This window comes from Gekko japonicus, unplaced genomic scaffold (assembly GCF_001447785.1).
Source record: "Gekko japonicus isolate JY-2015 unplaced genomic scaffold, Gekko_japonicus_V1.1 scaffold755, whole genome shotgun sequence".
Classification (NCBI taxonomy): Eukaryota; Metazoa; Chordata; class Lepidosauria; order Squamata; family Gekkonidae; genus Gekko; species Gekko japonicus.
The window spans coordinates 446,825-469,040 of record NW_015174865.1 but is presented as its reverse complement, the minus strand read 5'-3'; the positions used below and the strand labels follow the sequence as shown (position 1 = coordinate 469,040).

General features: G+C 50.2%; 2 protein-coding genes across 2 annotated transcripts in view; both read left to right on the top strand.

The window, feature by feature from the left end:
- The first annotated feature begins 758 nt into the window (after positions 1–758).
- UFC1 (ubiquitin-fold modifier conjugating enzyme 1) lies at positions 759–10,705 on the top strand. The gene is made up of 6 exons (XM_015424740.1): positions 759–892; positions 2,750–2,817; positions 3,122–3,185; positions 7,381–7,457; positions 8,972–9,062; positions 10,443–10,705. The coding sequence occupies exons 1-6, from the start codon at positions 770–772 to the stop codon at positions 10,512–10,514; spliced, it is 495 nt and encodes a 164-aa protein (XP_015280226.1). The 5' UTR covers positions 759–769; the 3' UTR covers positions 10,515–10,705.
- Positions 10,706–14,700: 3,995 nt separating this feature from the next.
- The window catches only part of USP21 (ubiquitin specific peptidase 21), a 55,974-nt gene continuing 48,458 nt past the window's right edge, over positions 14,701–22,216 (top strand). The window contains exon 1 of the mRNA XM_015424734.1: positions 14,701–14,767. The gene's annotated coding sequence lies outside the window, so the exon portion shown is untranslated. The remainder of the gene's footprint in view (positions 14,768–22,216) is intronic.

Here is a 22,216-nt window from a genome sequence, read left to right as displayed (position 1 = left end):
GTCTCCGGACCGAGCTCCTGCCACCTAGCAGTTTGAAAGCAAGAAACTGCAAGTAGATAAATAGGTACCGCTTCGGTGGGAAGGTAACGGCGTTCCGTGCGCCTTGGTGTTTAGTCATGCCGGCCACATGACCACGGAAATGTCTTCGGACAGCGCTGGCTCTTCGGCTTGGAAACGGAGATGAGCACCGCAACCCTAGAGTCGGATTCGACTGGCTTTCGAGCCAGGGAAACCTTTACCTTTACTTTAAGCACGTATAGAATTCCATCCTCTTTGCAAATAGGGGCATCCACACCATTGTTCCCCTGCCCTTGGGGCTCTTTTAGCAGTGATAGTTTTCTTAGTATGGAATGGCATTGGAAGGAGGCTTGATCTGTTGAATGCCTGCCTGTCACACGGCTATTATGAGAGCCCATAAAATGTGGCAATTCTATCTAACGCAAGAAAACCTTCTTCTTCCAAGCAGCTGTCATCCGCTCCTCCGAGAGCTCCGCTGCCACCTTGTGAAACAAAACACCCCCGAGGAAATTACTGTGACCTTGGCCAGAAACCTTGCCATCAACAGTCATGGCGTCCTATACAACGTTTCGTCATCAAGACAAATCGACGCCTCCAACATTCTTCGCTTCCCGCAACAATCATGGCGGACCACAGGCCAGGCCCCTATTTCCGGTCCAACTGTCCTGCCTTTAACAATGATGGCCGCCATCGCCACCTTCGCCGTTCCCCCGCCCAATGTGAAGCCACTTCCTGTTCTCCCTCCCCGAAGATGGCGGACGAAGCGACCCGCCGACTGGTGGCTGAGTTGCCGCTGTTGAAGACCAATGCCGGCCCGCGGGACCGGGAGTTGTGGGTTCAACGGCTTAAGGAAGAATACCAGGCGCTCATTAAGGTCCGTTCCGGGGAAAGAAAAATGATTTCCCATTGGCTGACGTGGCTGCCTACGGTGGCTCGAGAGGTTCAGGCGTTTTGCTTTTCACCCAAGCTTCTATAGATGGTTGGGGCTGACAGACGGTAGAAAGCAGCTGGGTTGGTGCATTTGTCGCAGAGCCTCTGAATGGCATCTAGCAGCTTCTTTGCAGGAGCGCAGAAGCCAAACTTTCCTTTACCACCTGCACTGGAATCTCCTAGCGACTGGTAACCCCAGGGTACATGGCCTCTGCACATGGAGGCTATAATTAGGTTCCTTAATAGCTTTCTCATCCTTTTAAAGCCACCTATATCAGTGGCCATTGCCACCTGTGACTCTGGTAACTTCTGTATGTTAATAATGCCTTGTATGAAGAAATAGTTTTGCTGCTGGTGAATATCATTGGAAGGCCCTGAGTGTTAGAGGGGAGAACAATTCTCTGTTTGTTTTCTCCACACCATGCATCACTTTAATCCCCCCCCTCATCTAACATGCCTCAAACTTTATGGCATTTCCTCATACAGAAAGTGCTCTTAGCCCTTTATCCTTTCAGCTGCCCCTTTCTGCACTTTCCACAGCTCTGTAATGTCCTTTAGACAGGCTTGTCGCTAAAGAGGGGCATTTCAGAGCCCTGCCCCCTTAATTAAAAGCCCCACGGCACAAATAGCCATGCTAGAAGCTGTTTTTAAAAGAATTAGCAGTGGCAATAAAACCCACTGAAGAAGCAGCAGAAAGCCCTGACCTGGATAGCCCAGGCAAGCCCAATCTTGTCAGATCTCAGAAGCTAAGCAGGGCTGACCCTGGCAAGTATTTGGATGGGAGACCTCCAAAGGCTACCAGGGCTGGGAGGCAGAGGCAGGCTATCAAGCCACTTCCCTGAACGTTCACCATGCCCCAGCAGAAGTCACCAGAGGTTGCCGTGACTTCGAGGCACGGACACACACACACCCAAAATACAAAAAAAAAAAAAAAAAAAAGAATTAGGCTCCGGTCACACGGGCAGGAAACTGCGGGGGGGGGGCGTGGCTGTTTGCCCCGGGGCAAACTAACACGTGGTTAAGGGATCAGACCTCCCCTGGAGGTTCCGTGGAGGTTCCGTGGGAAGGGAGAGGTGCTGATCACAGGACGATCCTGCGCGCAACAACGAAGCGCGCGGTGCGGCAAACGGGTGTGTTTTTTTTGTCGTGTACACCAAAAATGCGCATGCTCTGTTGGGTGCTTGTGCGCATCCACGGAAACTGGGGAAAAAAAACCTTGTTTGCAAGAGGACATGGGCGGGCGCCGAATGCCACCAGAGACGCGATCAGATGCCCGCCCTTGCCCTGCAGTTTCCGGAAACTAGTACCTCCGAGCGCGGTTTCGGTGGGAAGCCTCGGTTGAGCCACGGAAGCGCTACGCTTCCCAGATGTGCCGGTGAGATCGCGCCCGGAAACTCCACCTGACTTCCGTCTCTCTAGCGTGGCTAATGTTCCATGTGACCGCAGCCTTAAAAAGAAAAAGAAGCAGAAAGACCCAAACGGCAGAGTAGATAGATCCCTTCTTGCCAATGCAAATTCAGCTCATGCCTTGATCCACTGGTTATCTGTGTTATATTTTTTCTTCTTCCAAGGAGCAAGTGGGATCCAAAGTATCTGAGTTTGCCTTTCCCCTTCTTTTTGTTCCGTTGGAAATCTGCAGGGGATTGCTCTTCCTTCTGCTGGTACTACTGCCAGGGGCTCAGATGGTCATGAGAAGGATCCGTAAATGTTGTTTTGTGTGTGTTTTTTCAAAAGTGGCCAGGCATGAGCATCCAGGCACAAAACTTACGTTTCTGCCTTTCTCCCCCGCCTCCTTCCTCAGTACGTGGAAAACAATAAGAACGCGGATAATGATTGGTTCCGGCTAGAATCCAACAAGGAAGGCACCAGGTGAGTGAGTTTAAAAGGGACCTAGATTTATAGAGCAGAGGTCTATCAGTGGCTATCAGTCGTGGTGACAAAAGGGAACCTCCACATCCAGAGGCAGGCAGTCCCTGAACTCCAGTACTAGGATTCAACGTTGGAGAAAGTCTCGGCCTCTGTGCCCTGTTGCTGGCCCTCCAGAATAACTGGTTGGCCACTGTGTGAGAGATGAGAGGCTGCAGTGGACGAACTATATGTCCGATCCGGCAGGATGGTTCTTAGGTTTTTAACGTTGCCTGATCTCTCTGTCTGTCTCTCTTTTCCCCTGCAGGTGGTTTGGGAAGTGCTGGTATATCCACAACCTTCTGAAGTACGAATTTGCTGTTGAGTTTGACGTGAGTCTTGCCATCTACTCTGTCTGGGGCTTTCCTGCCCCCTTTTCAATTCCTGCCTCTGCCCTCTGTGGGAGCCGCTGGGTGGGATGCGGCCCTCTTTGTATGGTGTGCAGCTTCCTTCCTCTTACTAGGCCCATTCACTGAGCAAGGTCACAGAAAGCTGCGACTGGGAAAATATGGCCAAATGCTCTCTTTTAAATGCTCTGTAGAGAGGAGGTCCCACAGGAAACCAGAAATAGAATAAGGAAAAGAAAAAAAACGTCTGTGGGATGACCCAATTAAGTACGAGAGCTGAGCTTCTTCAATCTAAATACATAAACAGCAAACAGCTCAACCAGTATAGAGTCCACACAATATAAGTCCATGCAAAAGGTCCAAAAGTATCCAAAAACGGAAGACTGGACTCAATGGAGAAAATGTAGAGTAGCAGTTGTGAATTTATTCAAACAAAGCCACGTTGATAAAGAGGTTTCTGGATTTCTTATTCTCCTCTTTTCTAAATATTCTCCTTCTTCAGATCTAAGCATTCGTCCTGGGACGCAGGGTTTACGGTTTAAGACAGGGAACACCGCAACATTCACAGTAGCTCCCAGGGCTCTTTTTGTAGAAAAAGCCCAGCAGGAACTCATTAGCATAATAGGCCACACCCCAACGGCACAGTTCATTAGCATATTAGGCCACACCCCATGTCTTCCCTTGACTTGCCCAGGTGCCCCACGGCTGTGGGATGCCTGGCAAGCCGGCCCTTAAATGCCTCCCTGATCCTTTCAGGACCCCCCCAGCCCACCCGCTTCGGAGTCGCTGGGGGGGTCGCTCTCCAGGCCTTCCCTATGTAGCCACGCACAGAGAAGGTTTTAGCTGTAGTGGGCGAAGCCAACTCTGAAGCCAGCCGGAACTCCGTTCCTGTGCGTTCCTGCCCAAAAATAGCCCTGGTCGCTCCAATGTGTCTCAATAGCATTGGAGCCAGTGTTCCCTTCTAAGCTGAGTTAGTGTGAGCTAGCTCACAGTTTTTTAGCCTCTGGCTCACACATTTTTGTCTCGGCTCAAGAAGGATGGCTCCAGGGCAAACTAATTTATGCAGTAACCGAATTGCTTGCTCACAACCTTAATGCCAGTAGCTCACAAAGTAAAATTTTTGCTCACAAGACTCTGCAGCTTAGAGGGAACGTTGATTGGAGCTACTGCGAGTGTTGCGGTTTTCCCTATCCCTTTCTCCACTGAGTCCGGCCTTCCTTTGGTGGATCCTTGTGGACCTTTTGCACGGACTTGTTTGTTTGTCTATTTGTTTGTTTATTTTTATTCGATTTATACCCCGCCCTTCCTACCAAAGCAGGCTCAGGGCGCCTGACACAGTGCATAAAATACGATTAAAATCCATCATAAAATTAATGATAACTAATCAACCGAAACAGATCGGCTATCCTAAAATCCATAAATCACTATCCTAAAGTGCTGGTACAGTTTTCAATGAAAGTGCACGAGCAGAAATTTCAGATGGACCCCTACTCCATGGGTGACAGTCATAATGATGTTCCCACGCGCTCCGTTGAGCTATTTATTTACCTAGCGAGGCGGACTAGGGATGGTAAAGCCAGGGCACAGGCAATGTTCCCTCTAAGCTGTGGAGTCTTGTGAGCAAAAATTCTACTTTGTGAGCTACTAGCATTAAAGTTGTGAGCGAGCAATACGACTGTTGCATAAATTAGTTTGCTCTGGAGCCCTCCTTCCTGAGCTGAGACAAAAATGTGTGAGCTGGAGGCTCAAAAACTCTGAGCTGGCTCACACTAACTCAGCTTAGAGGGAACACTGGGCACAGGCTCTCTTCTCGGATGTCACACTTGGCCCCTAATTATACTGTGCAGACTCTATACTGTTTGAGCTGTTTGCTGTCTATTGTTCATGCATTTAGATTGAAGAAGCTTAGCTCTCATACTTAATTGGGTCGTCCCACAGACGTTTTTTTCCTTTTCCTTATCCTCTTTGAAATGCTCGGCAGAGATTGCCAGGACACTTCTGTGTGTCCCCCAGGGCTATTTTTGGGCAGGAACGCACAGGAACGGAGTTCCGGCTGGCTCCCGAGTTGGCCACGCCCAGCAGGAACTCATTAGCATAATAGGCCACACCCAACAGCAGGAACTCATTAGGATTGGCTACATTAGGGGTGTGTGGCCTAACGTGCAAAGGAGTCCCTGCTACCAAAAAAGGCCCTGGGTTTTGACAACAAACGAGGTAAACAGAAGCAAAAGGTGGGTGTGGCTGGATGACCACACTTCTGGTAACACGGGGTGTGGCCTAATATGCTAATGAGTTTCTGCTGTTGGGTGTGGCCTGTTATGCTAATGAGTTCCTGCTGGGCTTTTTCTACCAAAAAGGCCCTGGTGTCCCCCATCTCTTCCACCACCCCCCCCAAGCCATAAGGATTAGAGGCCTTGTGCTAGGAATAGGGATCCAGCAGATACTTTGGGTCCATTTCAGTTGGTTAGTAGAAAAGCAAGGTTCGAGTCCAGTCACACCTTAAAGACTCACAAGGTTTCCAGGACAAAGTTTGAGTCCAGGGGCACCTTTAAGACCAACAAAGTTTTATCCAAGGTGTGAGCTTTCGTGTGCATGCCCACTTCCTCAGATACACCGAAGTGGACGTTACCTTGCCCTGACCTGTATAGCCCAGGCAAGCCCGATCTTGTCAGATCTGGGAAGCTAAGCAGGGTCGACTGTGGTTAGTACTTGGATGGGAGACTTTCTTGGAATACCAAGTTGGGAGGATAGGGGCAGGCTTTATTCAGCCACCTCTCTGAATAGCTTCCAGGCCCCCAGTAGGGGTCAGTCACCAGAGGTCGACATGACTTCCAGGCGCAGACACACGTGCACGCACACACACAAACAAAAATACAAAACAAATACCCTCCCAAAAAATGAAATGAAAGTTACCAGTCCGTACGTATGGGTAGAGGGTGACCAGCAAATTAATATACGGCATAATGAAGACAGCAGATGCAAGCACCAAACAGTACATATATGTATAGACTGGTAACTTCCAGTTCATTGTATCTGAGGAAGTGGGCGTCAGTGTTCCCTCTAAGCTGAGTTAGTGTGAGCTAGCTCACAGTTTTTTAGCCTCTGGCTCACACATTTTTGTCTTAGCCCGGGAAGGATGGCTCCAGAGCAAACTAATTTCTGCAACAGCCAAATCACTTGCTCACAACTTTGATGCCACTAGCTCACAAAGTAGAATTTTTGCTCACAAGATTCCACAGCTTAGAGGGAACATTGGTGGGCGTGCACACGAAACCTTATCCCTTGAAGAAAACTTCGTTGGTCTTAAAAGGGACACTGGGCTTTTGTTCTGCTGGCTTCAGACCAACATGCCTGCCCACCTGAATCTAGGATTTCCAGGGTAGGAGCTTTCGAGCGTCAAAACTACCTTCATCGAATACAAGCGGGAATGGAGACCCCTGAGCCCTTATATCCCCCTCCCACCTCTGCCTGGGATATAAGGGCTCAGGGATCTCCATTCCCGCTTGTATGCGATGAAGTGAACTTTGACTCTCGAAGGCTTATAACTCGCTGGTCTTTCAGGTGCCACGGCACAAATCTCACTCTTTGGGTACACTGTTTCTTGAAACAATGAGATGTCACCATGAATCGGCTTGTTCTCCATCGGAGGCTAATTTCTGTTCTTTGCAGTAATGGGGTCACAGCCAGTGCTCGCTCTAAGCTATGGAGTCTTGGGTTGGCAGAAATTCTACTTTGTGAGCTACCGGCATTAAAGCTGTGAGTGAGTGATTCGGCTACTGGATAAATTAGTTTGCCCTGGAGCCCTCCTTCCTGAGCGAAGGCAAAAAGGTGCGAGCAGGAGCCTAAAAAACTGTGAGCTGGCTCACACTAACTCACCTTAGAGGGAACACTGGTCACAGCCCTGGTGATTCCTAGAGACCACAGTTGAAGTTCCAGAGCGCTAGAGAAACAAGTATCCATTACTCCTGCGTCTGCATTTCGAGAGAGACTGCCTGGTGCCCTTAGAAGGAAAACCGGAAGGTGGACAGGACTTTCTGGCTGCACCTCTGTGGTGTTAAGAGGACTGGAAATATGGGCGAGCAGATGTTCCCCACTTCAGGGAGGGAAGAGGATTAATCTGTTAACCCTGTGATCTAGATTTTCCACTCGTTATTTCTGAATTCACGATTCTGGCCTGCAGATCCCTGTCACGTACCCGTCTACGGCACCGGAAATAGCCATTCCAGAGCTGGATGGGAAAACTGCAAAAATGTACAGGTGAGAGGCTCTCCTTTCGCACTTCTGGAAAAAATGGGGCTATATTAGGGTTGGCATCTTCCAGGTGGGCTTGGAGATCGCACAAAATTATAGTTGGTCTCTGGACTACGGAGATCGCTCGCCCTGGAGAAAACGGCCGCTTTGGACCCCACCCTTCCCAGGCTCTGGCCCAAAATTTCTGGGAATTTCCCATCGCAGAGTGGGTAAGCTATATAATAGTAAAAAGCCCAGCAGCACCTTTAAGACTAACAACATTTATTGTAGCCTAAGCTTTCAAGAAACACAGCTCTCTTCATCAGGAGCATGGAGGGTATGAAGAAACTGGCCAGAGATATATAGGTGGGTAAGGGGGGGGGAGGATACAGAAGGTGCCATGTAAATGCAAAACAGTTGCAAAAGTCATGAAAAAAGTAGAATTGCTGTGCATTCACATGGCACTTTCTGCATGCTCTCCCCACCCCTCTCCTTACCACCTACACAGGGGTCATTTCCTGCAGGAGCGCACAGGAGAGGAGCTCCGGCAGTAAAGAGCCCAGGGGGCAGGCACATGCAACAAGCCCCACCCCCTGCTCCCAGCAGCCCTCAGTCAGAGCAAGAAGCAGCCAGGTAAGTTGCAGAGCCCCCCCGGTTCAAAACAGTCCAGTGGTACCTTTAAGACCAAATTTTATTCAGGTACAAGCTCTCCCTCCTCTGCGAGGAGAGATCTGCACGTCCCCCCCCCCAATAGCTAGCAATCCAAAACAGTCCAGTGGAGCCTGAGCGGTGGGTGTTGCCTTCTGACACACTTCCGGTGATGTCAGGGGGGGGGACATATGCAAATAAGTTATGCTAATAAGTTATGCTAATGAGCTCCTGCGCCTCTTTTTCTATGAAATGAGCCCTGCACCTACATATCTCTGGCCAGTTTCTTCCTACCCTCCATGCATCTGACGAAGAGAGCTGTGTTTCTCGAAAGCTTAGGCTACAATAAACTTTGTTAGTCTTAAAGGTGCTGCTGGGCTTTTTACTATTTTGCAGCAACAGATTAACACGGCTAACTCCTGCAGAGTGCAGGGGGTTAGACTAGATCACCTGCAAGGTCCCTTCCGACTCATAACATTCTATCATCCTTTGATTCGATGATTCTAACTCCTCGGGATCTATGACCGAGGCTGTGTCATTCCTTTGCATGCAAAGATGCATATTGCTGTCTTCTGTGCATGTGTGTGTGTGGGTGTTTCTCTTTTAACTTCTTTTTCAGGCTTGTCAGCCAGTGGGGTGAAGTGGTTAAAGTGTCAGACTCATCTCTGGGAGACCCAGCTTCGAATCCCCACTCATGCCATGGAAGCTTGTTGGGTGACCTCGGGGCCAGTCAGACACGCTTAGCCACACCTACCTCACAGGGTTGTTGTGAGGATAAAACTGAGGAGAGGAGAACGACGTGAGCCGCTTTAGGTCCCCACTTGAAGAGGACAGGCGGGGTATCAATAAGGTCAATGAATCGTCTCAGTCCCGGTCTCTTTCTCTCCTCGCAGAGGCGGCAAGATCTGCTTGACGGACCACTTTAAGCCCTTATGGGCCAGAAATGTGCCCAGGTTTGGACTGGCCCACCTCATGGCTTTGGGGGTGAGTTGTGGGCGTGACTCGGGAAGCACAGGGGGAGGAAATTTGGATTTTAGGGGACACCCTCTCAGTGGCTGGATTCGAGTCCATTAATACCTGAGAGGCCAACAAGATTTTCAAGGTATAAACTTTGGAGAGTCAAAGCTCCCTCTGTCGGGTACCTGGCATATTGACTCTCGAAAGCTCACACCCTGGAAAATCTTATTGGGCCTCTCAGGTGCTAAAGGTAAAGGTAAGGTAAAGGTTCCCTTGCTCGAAAGCCAGTCGAATCCAGGTCTAGGGTTGCGGTGCTCATCTCCGTTTCAAAGCCAAAGAGCCAGCGCTGTCCGAAGACGTTTCCGTGGTCATGTGGCTGGCATGACTAAACACCAAGGCACACGGAACGCTGTTCCCTTCCCACCGAAGTGGTACCTATTTATCTACTTGCAATGTCTTGCTTTCGAACTGCTGGTTGGCAGGAGCTGGAACTAGAGACGGGAGCTCACTCCGTCATGCGGCAACTCGGGTCTCGGACTGCTGAACTACCGACCTTCCACAGCCTGCAGTTCAGCGTCTTAACCACTTGAGCCACTGCAGCTCCTTCTCAGGTGCTACTGGACTCAAATTTAGCTGCTCTGTGTATAGAACCTGTGAGCGGGCCAGAGGGCAGGCCTGTAGCTACAGTGGGGCATTTCAGGGCCCTGCCCCCTCGATTAAAAACCCCGCCCCACAAATAGCCATGCCAGAAACCTTATTTCTGAGGAGAGACCTCACCCCACCCCGCTGCCTGTTGCTCATTCCCATGAGCCTTTGGCAGGGCCGGCCCCAGCTTATTTTGAGCCCTAGGCGAGGATGCCTTCTGGCCCCCCCCCCCCATGCGCCCACCACTTTTCAAAAATAAATGCATTTTAGGAAGAATAAAAAACAAAAATAATCAGGAAACTCCCAGAGTACGGGGCCAGGTGCAGTTTGGCACCCCTAAGGGCCAGCCCGCTCTAGGCGATCGCCTAGTTCGCCTAGTGAGTGAGCCGGCCCTGGCCTTTGGGAAACATGCAAAATAAACACCCTCTGAGCGGTTTCTCCCTAGAAATTGACACACTCCTCGGCCTGTCCCTTGAAAGGAAGGGCTAGAAACAGACTCGGAGCTTCCCCATTTAAACACACACATTCAGATTAATCGAATCAACCGTAATTTAACTGCCCCCTTAAAAATGTAAATGCCTCCCCGAACAAAAAGAGTCCCGGCTCTGGGCCTGGGCAGAGGTGTCCCTGATAACACAGTTGCACAGTGGCTGAAACTGCCCACTGCCAAATTGGTGCTCTGATGGGTTCAGGGGAGGAGGGTGGAGGATGTGGGGACGGAAGCCATCCTATCGGCTCCTGATGACCCTCTTTGCCTTGCAGCTGGGACCCTGGCTGGCCGTGGAGATCCCAGACTTGATATCCAAGGGCCTGATCGAGCACAAAGAGAAGTGAGTCCGGTGCGGCCTACGCCTGGAAACTAGGCCTCGGCCTGCTCTCTAGGCCTCTCCTCTCAACTCCCAACAGGCCCAGATCGACGCCAGGGACTTCTCTCGCTCTTTGCATAATGTCTGGACTTCAGTTTGCCAACCAGCCTGTGGCATGTGTCTCGCCAATAAAAACTGCCCCTTCCTAGGGGTTACTGTCTCGCCTCCAGTTTGCCTCTTTGAAAGGCGCACAGACTCTTTCAGCTGAGCTCCCTTCAATCTACCCCCAGCTAGCGTGAACCAGTTTGGTGTAGTGGTTAAGTGTGCGGACTCTAATCTGGGAGAACCGGGTTTGATTCCCCACTCCTCCACTTGCACCTGCTGATGTGACCTTGGGTCAGTCACAAGCTCTGGCACAGCTGTCCTTGAAAAAGAGCAGTTTGTGTCAGAGTTCTCTCAGCCCCACCCACCTCACAGGGTGTCTGTTGTGGGGAGGGGAAGGGAAAGGAGTTTGTAAGCCGCTCTGAGACTCCAAGTGAAGGGCGGGGTATAAATCCAATCTCTTCTTCTTCTTCTTCTTTATACCTGTTCAGCAGAAGTTTCTACTCTTAGCCTTGGTCAGAACCAGTGTTTCCTCTAAGCTGAGTTAGTATGAGCCAGATCACAGTTTTTTTAGCCTCTGACTCACACACTTTTGTCTTAGCTCAGGAAGGATGGCTCCAGAGCTAACTAATCTAAGAACATAAGAGAAGGCAATGTTGGATCAGGCCAATGGCCCATCCAGTCCAACACTCTGTCGCACAGTGACCAAAAATACCAGGGGCCAGCAGTGGGGCCAGGACACGAGAATCCTTTATGCAGAAGCCAAATCGCCCACTCACCACTTTCATGCCCGTAGCTCACAAAGTAGAATTCTTGCTCACAGAACTCCACAGCTTAGAGGCAGCATTGGTCAGAACAGGTAGCGTTTGCGTGAGAAGTCTTTCGAGAGCAAGCGGGTGCAAAGCCGCCGTTGGAGATGCAGTCCTGCAACCAAAATGCACACAGGGTTGTCAGCCTCCAGGTAGTGGCTGGAGGTCTCCCGTCACTGGCAGGGCTCTTTTTGTAGAAAAAGCCCAGCAGGAACTCATTAGCATAATAGGCCACACCCAACAGCAGGAACTCATTAGAATATTAGGCCACACCCCTGATAGCACAGCTCATTGGCACATTAGGCCACACCCCCCTGTTGCCAGAAGTGTGGTCATCCAGCCACACCCACCTTTTGCTTGTTATTCTGTTTACCTTGTTTGTTGTCAAAACCCAGGGCCTTTTTTTGTAGCAGGAACTCCTTTGCATGTTAGGCCACACACCCCTAATATAGCCAGTCCTAATGAGTTTCTGCTGTTGGGTGTGGCCTATTATGCTAATGAGTTCCTGCTGGGCGTGGCCAACTTGGGAGCCAGCCGGAACTCCGTTCCTGTGCGTTCCTGCCCAAAAAGAACCCTGCCCGTCAGTACAGCTTACCTCCAGGCAACAGAACGGTTTACTTGGAGAAAATGGCCACTTTGGAAGGCGGATCCTACAGCATTCTATCCTGCTGACACATTCAGTGATGCAGAAGTTCCGTAGTAGGACCCTAGTTCCAGCAAGCTAAACACCGTAGTACAGACCACAGTTTCCTAATAATTTGTCAAAATAACTTTGTGAATCATTAAGCAGAGTGCAACTCTCTTGTCTGCGTAGAAAAGACCTCTTTAATTCAGATTTGCATAGTTTGCAGAAAGCCAGGAGAGGAGGACGGTGGCTGTCCTTGTGGCCCTGATTCAGACCAGTGTAAAACTTCAAGCCTGCAATGTCTGCAGGGGATTAAGGGGTATTTTCCCCCAACTGAGAATCCTGACTCCCCCCCCCACACACACACACACAACTCAGAGAGCCAGTTTGGTGTAGTGGTTAGGAGTGTGGACTGTGATCTGGGAGAACCGGGTTTGACTCCCCACTCCTCCACATGCAGCTGCTGGTGTGACCTTGGGCAACTCACAGTTCTCTCAGAGCTGTTCTCTCGCCAGCAGTTCCTGAAAGAGCTCTCTCAGCCCCACCTACCTCACAGGGTGTCTGTTGTGGGGAGGGGAAGGGAAAGGAGATTGTAAGACGCTCTGAGATGCCGAATAAAGAAGAAGAAGAGATTGGATTTATACCCCGCCCTTCACTACCCAAAGGTGTCTCAGAATGGCTTACAAACTCCTTTCCCTTCCCCTCCCCACAACAGACACCCTGTGAGGTAGGTGGGGCTGAGAGAGCTCTGACAGAAACTACTCTTTTTCAAGAACAGCTCTTATCAGAACTACAGCTTGCCCAAGGTCATCCAGCCAGGTGTGAGTGGAGGAGTGGGGAATCAAACCTGGTTCTCCCAGATTAGAGTCCGCGCACTTAACCACTACACCAAACTGGCGGGGTATAAATCCAACTCTTCCTAAATTTCCTAATTTTGGTTATGGATTCTGCCACACACACTTCTAACTAGTCAGCAAGAGGTCTAGAGTGATCTCTTGAGTGGCTTTGTCCTTCCCACCCACTGAGAAGCTGTGTGGCGTAATGGTTAGAGTGTTGGACTGGGAACTGCATCTGGTAAAGCAAGCGTCGGCTCACAAAGCCTTATCCCCTGGATAAGTTCCATTGGTCCTTAAGATGCTACTGAACGCGAATTTTGGACTAGGAACTGGGAAGACCAGGTTCGAATCCCCACTCATGATATGGAAGCTTGCTGGGTGACCTTGGGCCAATTGCGCACTCTCAGCCTAACCTACCTCACAGGGTTGTTGTGAGGATAAAATGCAGGAGGGGAGAATGCTGTAAGCTGCTTTAGTTCCTGTTTGGGGAGATAGTTGGGGACCAACTTGGGGTGTAAATGAATAAGTCAAATTATTTCTTCAGTCATCTTTCCCTGGGAATAAACCCCACTGCATTTACTTCTGAGCAAGTATTTCTGAGGTTGCATAACAGTGGAGGGCTTTGCCTTCCTCTTCGGGAGGATCAGGCTTTTCTGTGGCTGGATGGGATCCAGTTGGTGTTTAATTAGATGCAAAGTGCTGCCGCAGTTGATCCTGCCAGCGGTTAATGTTTGCCGGGGTGTTAGGAGCCGGCCTTTAGTAGTGACTGGGTGATGAGTCAGGTGAGTCTCTGGTTTTTCACCCCGTCTTGCCAGGGGTAAACTAATACAGCCTTAGCAATGAATACAGGAGAGCGAGAGGCCTGAGATGAATGGATTTCTGCAAGCTGATTCATGTGGATCCGTTTACCAAGCCTCAGAAAGACACGTTTCTTGATGGCAGCAAGACCTAAGTCGCTTAGAAGCACTGCCCAGCAAGGAGAGGAGTGAAGCAGCTGGCAGCAGGAACAGATCAGAGACAGCCTAGCAGTGTGCCCATAGGGCCTGAAGTGTCAGGCTAGGACTGAGGTCTGAGTTCAGATCCTAGGACAAACCTAGCTGAGTGTTGGATCTCTGAAACCACACTGCTACAGGGCTGATGCAAAGTGGCAGATGGGACAATTCTCCTTGCATGCCGCCCGGGATTTCTGAGAGGAAAGTTGGGATACTAGTGCTAATTCTGAAAATGCTAATTAGATCATATGCAAGAAAGAAAAGTAATGGTTTGGGCTTTGAAAAAAAGATCTTATGTTTAAAAACTAAACACTGCAGGCAGAGTGCCAATCGTGTACATTCTTGCTTGAGAATATGCTCCCCTGAGCAAAACGGGAATGACTTCTGAAACGTGCCTGGGACCGGGTGACAAGTTCAACCCTATGCACGCTTCCATAGAGATGCAGCCTGTTTAATAAAGTAGGCGTTGTTGATCAGTTGACATGGCTAGGAGAAAATTGCGGCGCTGCTCTGCAAAACAACTCTTACTCGTGAGAAGGCCCGTTTAAACAAAGTGGACATTGCTACTGAGAATCGGGCTGCAGAGGGCGCTCCTTTGGCCACCCGCTTTGATATTTCTCTCTCCATTTAATTCCCGGGGAAACGCTTCTTGGTTTCCATAGCGACGCGAAGTGGGCGTGGCTGAGAAGAGAGGTGAATGCTGTCAAAAAACGGGGGGGAGGGAAGTCGAGCAATGCCGAGCTGCGCGCGCGCAAAGCTGCCTGGCGACGATCGCTGACGCGCCCCGGTAGAGGAGCGCGCCGGCGCCTGCGCGTTGCGGCCGCGCGAAGCCGGCTCCGGCAGGGCACCTGCGGGGGAGGAACAAAGATGGCGGCTTGTGCTGCAGGAGTTGTTGTTGCCATGGCGTCCTGCAGGAGGTGAGGCCCACACCTGAACTCCTTCGCAGGAGCCGGGTCTGTGTGAGGGTTGGGGCGGCCTGCTTGGTGGGGTTTGGGGAGAGGGCGAGCAACAAGCGGGCAGGGGACGCTGGGGAGGAGGAGGGTTGGGAAGCTGGGGATGCATTTGAGTGATGAGGCTGCTGATCCCTATGGGGTGGTCTCTCGGGCAGGTCCGTCTATGGAGCAGATTGCTTCGCAAATGCAGGTGATGCCCAAGTAGGCAAAGATAAGTGCTGTGTCTAAGTGCATATATCTGCATGCATTTGAGTGTGATAGTATTTAGCATTTGCTTAGTCCATTTCAAAATGCTTCAGATTTTCTTCTCATTGTTACAACAACCTTGTAAGGTAGGTCGGTGTTATCCCACCCCCACCCCATTATTGCAGGCCGGAGATGAGAGCTGAGATATAATTCGTGACAAGGCTTCTACCGAATTCATTCATTCTGTGAGTTCATAGCAGAACAAGGTTAGAACTGGGCCCCCAGAGCTGATGGACTGATAAGCTGTTTACGCATTAATATGTGGGGTAGCAAGATCTGGCGCACTGCTAGACTGTGGGATTAATTTATGGCAGATGACAAAAAAATCAAGTTTTGAAGTTAATCGGAAACGCTTTTGTGGGTTTTGGAAGAAAGAAGGGGGAGGGCTCCAGATGCGAAGAGCCTGATGCAGCAGTTAGACTGGGATGTGGAAGACCCGGTGGCGAATCCCCACTCCTCCATGGGAGTTTGCTGGGTGACCTTGGGCCAGTCACTCTCTTTCAGTCTCAACTCCCCCGCCAGGGTTGGCGTGAAGGTAAATGAAGGAAAACAGACCAACATAGATTCCATCTTGAGCTCCTTGTAAGAGGGAGTGGGATAAAAACCTACTAAACATGTGAGTAAAGCTATGTGTTGATCTGAAATTGGGATGAAAATTGGAAAAGATCCTGTCATTTGGTGTGATCTGTCAGTGGTACTCAGGAGTGACATGTGGCTCTTTGACATTCCACGTGTGGCTCTTCTGAGCACTGTTCCCCAGCATGGCCCTTGTCCCATGTTCCAGTAAAGTGGGCAAGGCTCTTGCCTAGTGGGGCTTGTGATTGGCAGGTGGTTCCCACCTTGAAATAGCCACCGCCAGACGAACAGGTAAGCTGCAAGCCTTCCTGCGATGCAGGCCTCATGTCCGGAATGGAAGTAAAATGTGGCTCTTTGGGTTGATGTTAATTGTGAATGTGGTTCTCCGTAAGTTGCAGGGTGGGTACCACTGTTATATGCACTAAACATGGTAGGGTTTTCCTGTGTACAGTGACAATTATTGGTATGTCTGTCTTATCTTTCCTCTTGGAATTGTATTTATATATATATTTGTATTAATAATGTTTAAGCATTTTTTAACTGAACTGGGATTTGATACTTTACTATTTTAGCCATTCCTCTGTACCTACTCTCTAGATCAGAGTCCCCAAGCTTTTTGAGCCTGTGGCCACCTTTGGAATTCCGATATAGTGTGGCGAGCGCATCCACAAAATGGCTGCAGGAGGAGGCAGAGCCAGCCCCAAAACATGTGCTGCAGTTTACCTTCCGTTGCACAGAAAATCCTTGTGCTATGGAGCAATGCTCCCACTAAGCTGGTGGAGTCTTGTGAGCAAAAATCCTACTTTGTGAGCTACTGGCATTAAGGTTGTGAACGAGCGATTTGGCTCCTGCATGAATTAGTTTGCTCTGGAGCCCTCCTTCCTGAGCAAAGACAAAAACGTGCGAGCCGGAGGCTAAAGAACTGTGAGCTAGCTCACACTAATTCAGCGTAGAGGGAACACTGCTATGGAGGCAACCGCCAGAGCAGCGCTTTAAAAAATCTGCACAGCCAATCAGAAGCGTCAGTGGGCAGAAGCCCCGCCTAGCCTCACTAACTTTCTAAAAGCACTTGGTGGCTGCCAGGGAAGTTGTTGACAGGCAGGGCTTTTTTTGTAGAAAAAGCCCAGCAGGAACTCATTAGCATAATATGCCACACCCAACAGCAGAAAATCATTAGCATATTATGTCACACCCCTGACAGAGCAGCTCATTAGCATATTAGGCCACACCCCCACACTACCAGAACTGTGGTCATCCAGCCATACCCACCTTTTGCTTCTTATTCTGTTTACCTTGTTTGTTGTGTTAGGCCACACACCCCGAATGTAGCCAATCCTGATGAGTTCCTGCTGTTGGGTGTGGCCTATTATGCTAATGAGTTCCGGCTGGGCGTGGCCAACCCAGGAGCCAGCCGGAACTCCGTTCCTGTGCGTTCCTGCCCAAAAATAGCCCTGTCGACAGGTACCATGGTACCCTTGGACACCACGTTGGCGACCTCTGCTCTGGATATAGATAGGCTGGGGGGGAGGTGGCGCACTGCCTTGCATTATTATGTAATCTATTTGTGTAATAATGTGTGGGGCTTTGGCTGGAGGAGGAGATGATATTTTTCTTAGGGTCATCCGTGAGAGGGATGGGATGGGGGGCATCAGCTGTAATGGGGCTTCACTTTGTAAGGGAAGGGGCTTTTGACGGACAGACGAGCTTTGAATAGGGGTGGGTGGGGCTTGGTTTGACGTTTGACCCCTATGTGGAGTAAGTGACTTTAAAGTGGGGGGGGGGGGGGAGAAGGCGCTTAGGTGTCTCGTCGCCTCTTTAAAAACATGCCAATGTAATGTACCAACAGATACCAGAGATGGCTTTTTCCAAGGCCCATCCACCAGCTAGGATAGCAATGTCAGGGGCTGTTGGCGGACCTGTCCCCATAATTGACATGAAATTCAATACCGCTGGAAGTGATGGTAAGCAAGGCATTTTTTTCTTAAAAGCATACAATGGCCACTGTAATGGATTTGAAGTGATGAGGTTAGTTCCAGGAAAACAGGCGTCTTGATGACTACTAGCTAAATGGAACCTCCAGGTTAGTGGCACGATACCTTTGCGTGTCAGAGGCAAACGGTAGGGGAGCTATTGCTCTTATGCTCTGCTTTTGGGTCGTCCGGAGGCTGACGGCTGACCACTGTTGGAAACACAGCACACGGCCGCATGGGTGCTTGGTCAGATCTTGCGAGACAGTGGTTAGGTTTGTGTGGAATGGGGAGCAGTGGCGTATGGGGGGGTTGTTCTCTGTTTTCACATTTAAGGTTCAGGGTAGCTGTTCAGAACAGGACCATCCCAATCTCCCCCTCACCCAGATGATATGGAGTTTTGGGCTGGGTTGCCATCCATATGCAGGTGACTCCCAGATGTCTCTGTATTTGGCCAAGGGCTTGAAAGCTGTGGTTGGTTGGTTTGAAGCAGAGCTGGCTGAACTTAAATCCATCTAAGGTGGAAGTTCTGTGGCTGGGCCAGGGGTATGTGGGGCTAGGGTGCCAACTCCCGGCTTTTGACGGTGTTCCCGTAACATCAGTGCCGGCTGTCAAGAGTGGGTGTGGTCTTGGATGCCTCCCTTTCGATGGAGGCCCAGATTAAAAATGTGGTTAGACTGGCGTTTTCCCATCTCCGCAATTGGTTCTCTTCCTATTTCACCCCGGCTTAGCCACAGTGATCCGTACAACGGTCCCCTTCATACTAGACTACTGTAATTCGCTCTACGCAGGGCTACCCTTGAGGCTGACCCGGAAACTCCAGGTAGTCCAGAATGCGGTGGTGCGTGTCCTTACAGGAACCCCTTTTACAGCCTATATTCAACCGGTGCTCCACCAGCTGCACTGGCTCCAGGCTGAATACCAGTTCAGGTTCAAGGTTTTGGTATTAACCTTTAAAGCCCTATATGTCTGGGACCAACATATCTGCGGGACCGCCTGTCCTGATACCACCCCCCAATGAGCATTACATTCAATGGATAACAACTTTGCTGGTGATCCATGGCCCAAAAAGTATCAGGGCTTTTTCAGCCCTGTCCTGGTGAAACTCTCTGCCGAGTAAGATCTGAGGCCTGTGGGATCTGATGCCGTTCTGCAGGGCCTGTAAGACAGAGATGTTCCGCCAGGCCGATGGCTGAGGAGAGCAACGGTTTCCATCTAGGCTGGCCTCCCTTCCTTTTCCCCATCCCCACCCCTTTCCCCTTCCTCTGTTGGTTATTCTCTATTTACTGTCCTGTATGATATGCATGAGCTGTATGAGCTGCGGTGGCTCAAGTGGTTAAGACGCTGAACTGCAGGCTGTGGAAGGCTGGTAGTTCAGCAGTTCGAGACCCGAGTTGCCGCATGACGGGGTGAGCTCCCGTCTCTAGTTCTAGCTCCTGCCAATCTAGCAGTTCGAAAGCAAGACATTGCAAGTAGATAAATAGGTACCACTTTGGTGGGAAGGTAACAGCGTTCCGTGCGCCTTGGTGTTTAGTCATGCCGGCCACATGACCACGGAAAGGTCTTCGGACAGCGCTGCCTCTTCGGCTTGGAAACGGAGATGAGCACCGCAACCCTAGAGTCGGACTCGACTGGCTTTTGAGCAAGGGAACCTTTACCTTTTTATGATATCTGTTGTCCCCAGCATAAGCAGCACTGTGTCGTGGTTCCCTTTTTATGTACTAATTTACCGGTTGCCAGCAGTGTTCCCTCTAAACTGAGTTTGTGCGAGCTAGCTCACAGTTTTTTAGCCTCTGGTTCACACATTTTTGTCTCAGCTCAGGAAGGATCTTTGTAGAGCAAACTAATTTATGCAGTAGCCAAATCGCTCACTCACAGATTTAATGCCAGTCACTCACAAAGTAGAATTCTTGCTCACAGGACTTCACAGTTTAGAGGGGGCATTGGTTGTCAATAGTCTTGCAAGAGTTGTTTAAATAATTTTAAAACTATGAACATTGTTTATATGACTATTGTTGTCACCCGCTCTGAGCCCTGTTGTACGGGGGAGGGCGGACTATAAAACTAATATATAAATAAATAGAGACATCTCAGCCTTGGCTATAATAAAGAGGCCAGCTGAATAAAGGGAAGCTATGGCAGAGGTAAGGAAAGTCTTAAGAACATAAGAGAAGGCAATGCTGGATCAGGCCAATGGCCCATCCAGTCCAACACTGTCACACAGTGGCCAAAAATACCAGGTGCCATCAGGAGGTCCAGCAGTGGGGCCAGGACACTAGGAGCCCTCCCACTGTCCCCCCCCCCAAGCGCCAAGAATACGGAGCATCACTTGCCCCAGCCTGAGAGTTCCTACCTATACCTTGTGGCTCATAGCCACCGATGGACCTCTGCTCCATATGGTTATCCAATTCCCTCTTGAAGCCGTCCCTGCTTGTAGCCGCCACCGCCTCCTGTGGCAGTGAATTCCACTTGTGAATCACTCTTCGGGTGAAGAAGTATATGAAAATGTAGGAAGGCCAGTTGTGATGGTAGCCTTGGGTGTCTGTTGTATACAAGTGGTGGTGGGGGGGAAGTGCTCTCGTCGCAGCTGACCTGTGGTGACCCTGTGGGGTTTTCAAGGCAAGAGGCGGCTCAGGGTTGGTGTGCCATGGCTTGGCTCTGCGACCTCTTGCTGGTCTTTAAGGTGCTACCCAGACTCAAGTCTTGCTCCTGTAGAGTGGGCAAGGGTAACTCTACCAGTAAACTTCCCCAGTCCTAGAATTCCTAAGATTCTCTGTGTGTAAAGTGCTTTCAAGTCACAGCCCCCTCTGGAGTCTTCAAGGCCAGAGATACTCAGAGGAGGTTTGCCCTTGCCTGCCTCTGTGTAGCGATCAGGTTGGCCATCCAAGCACTAACCGGGGCCGACCCTCCTGAGCCTCCCAGATCTGACAGGATCGGGCTAGCGTGGGTCACCTGTGCCTGTCTACAAGGAGGAATATATTTTTTCCCCCTAAGATATACATGAGTAGTTTCCAGTGCTTCATTGTATCCCCGCCAGAAACATCTGAATCCTGGGAAGGAATACATTGATGTGTTTTTCCTGCATTTATCCCGATTTTGGTAGACCATTTAGGGGCAGGTTACTGAAACCTTGCTCAGTTTCAGTTTCTGAGAATTGGCAAACGTTGCTATGCTGCCCTTTCGGACTCATCTTCGCAGTCTTTAAGGGCCAGGTGGCTTGCTGTTGAGAGCCAGTTTGGTGTAGTGGTTAAGTGCGCGGACTCTAATCTGGGAGAACCGGGTTTGATTCCCCACTCCTCCACATGGAGCTGCTGGATGACCTTGGGCAAGCCATAGTTCTGTCAGAGCTGTTCTTGAAAAAGAGCAGTTTCTGTCAGAGCTCTCTCAGCCCCGCCTACCTCACAGGGTGTCTGTTGTGGGGAGGGGAAGGGAAGGGAGTTCGTAAACCGCTCTGAGACTCCCAAGTGAAGGGCGGGGTACAAATCCAATCTCTGCCTTCCTTTGGGGTTCTGCGTTGCCGCTTCTGTATCCTGTTCTGTGATTCTTCCACAGATGCCGCGCAAATGCCTCCTAACCTATTGCCTGAACACTGAAAGAATTTGTTTCATTGAAGTGGGAAGAATATTGTGTGTTAATTCACGGATTATAATTGTTGACGGAGCTGCGGTGGCTCAAGTGGTTAAGACGCTGAACTGCAGGCAGTGGAAGGTCGGTAGTTCAGCAGTTCAAGACCCGAGTTGCCGCATGACAGAGTGAGCTCCCGTCTCTAGTTCCAGCTCCTGCCAACCTAGCAGTTCGAAAGCAAGAAATTGCAAGTAGATAAATAGGTACCACTTCGGTGGGAAGGTAACAGCGTTCCGTGCGCCTTGGTGTTTAGTCATGCCGGCCACATGACCACGGAAACATCTTCGGACAGCGCTGGCTCTTCGGCTTTGAAACGGAGATGAGCACCGCAGCCCTAGAGTCGGACTCGGCTGGCTTTCGAGCAAGGGTACCTTTACCTTTAAACTAATAGTATTCATGCAGCACTCTTAGAAAAAGCTGTTATGTGAAAACGGTATTATGTGCAATTTCCATTGCGTGCGTGCCTATATTTTTACAACGTGATGAGGAAGTACGGTTCACCGCAGAACAGTAGTCTAACTATATTTTCATAATATAACATCACGGTTGTTTTCGCTGTTGTCTGCGTCCTTTAAAGCTTAGCACGTTGGTTGCCTAGTGGCAGTGGGAAGTGCCATCAAGTTGCAGCCGACTTACGGCAACCCCACAGGGTTTTCAAGGCAAGTGACAGTCAGAGGTGGTTCGCCTCTGCCTCATGACCCCGGACTTCCTTGGTGGGCCTCCCATCGAAATACTTACCAAGGCTGACCCTGCTTAGCTTCCGGGACCGGGCTAGCCTGGGCCGTCCAGGTCAGAGAGTGCCGTGCATCATCTCACTTGTTGCTTCTTCCACTGAACCTGAGAGACATTTGAGTTTCACCGTCAATATTGTAAAATTAAACCCGGGGGTAATTTCCTGCAGGAGCGCACAGGAGCGGAGCTCCGGCAGTAAAGAGCCCAGGGGGCGGGCAGATGCAACAAGCCCCACCCCCCTGCTCCCAGCAGCCCTCAGTCAGAGCAA

Bases quoted from the DNA above. Each gene is read 5' to 3' on its own strand.
- UFC1 (XM_015424740.1), top strand. From the start codon at position 770: ATGGCGGACGAAGCGACCCGCCGACTGGTGGCTGAGTTGCCGCTGTTG. The intron at 3,186-7,380 runs GTGAGTCTTGCC...TCTGGCCTGCAG, and splicing joins AATTTGCTGTTGAGTTTGAC to ATCCCTGTCACGTACCCGTC. The intron at 9,063-10,442 runs GTGAGTTGTGGG...TTTGCCTTGCAG, and splicing joins CCCACCTCATGGCTTTGGGG to CTGGGACCCTGGCTGGCCGT.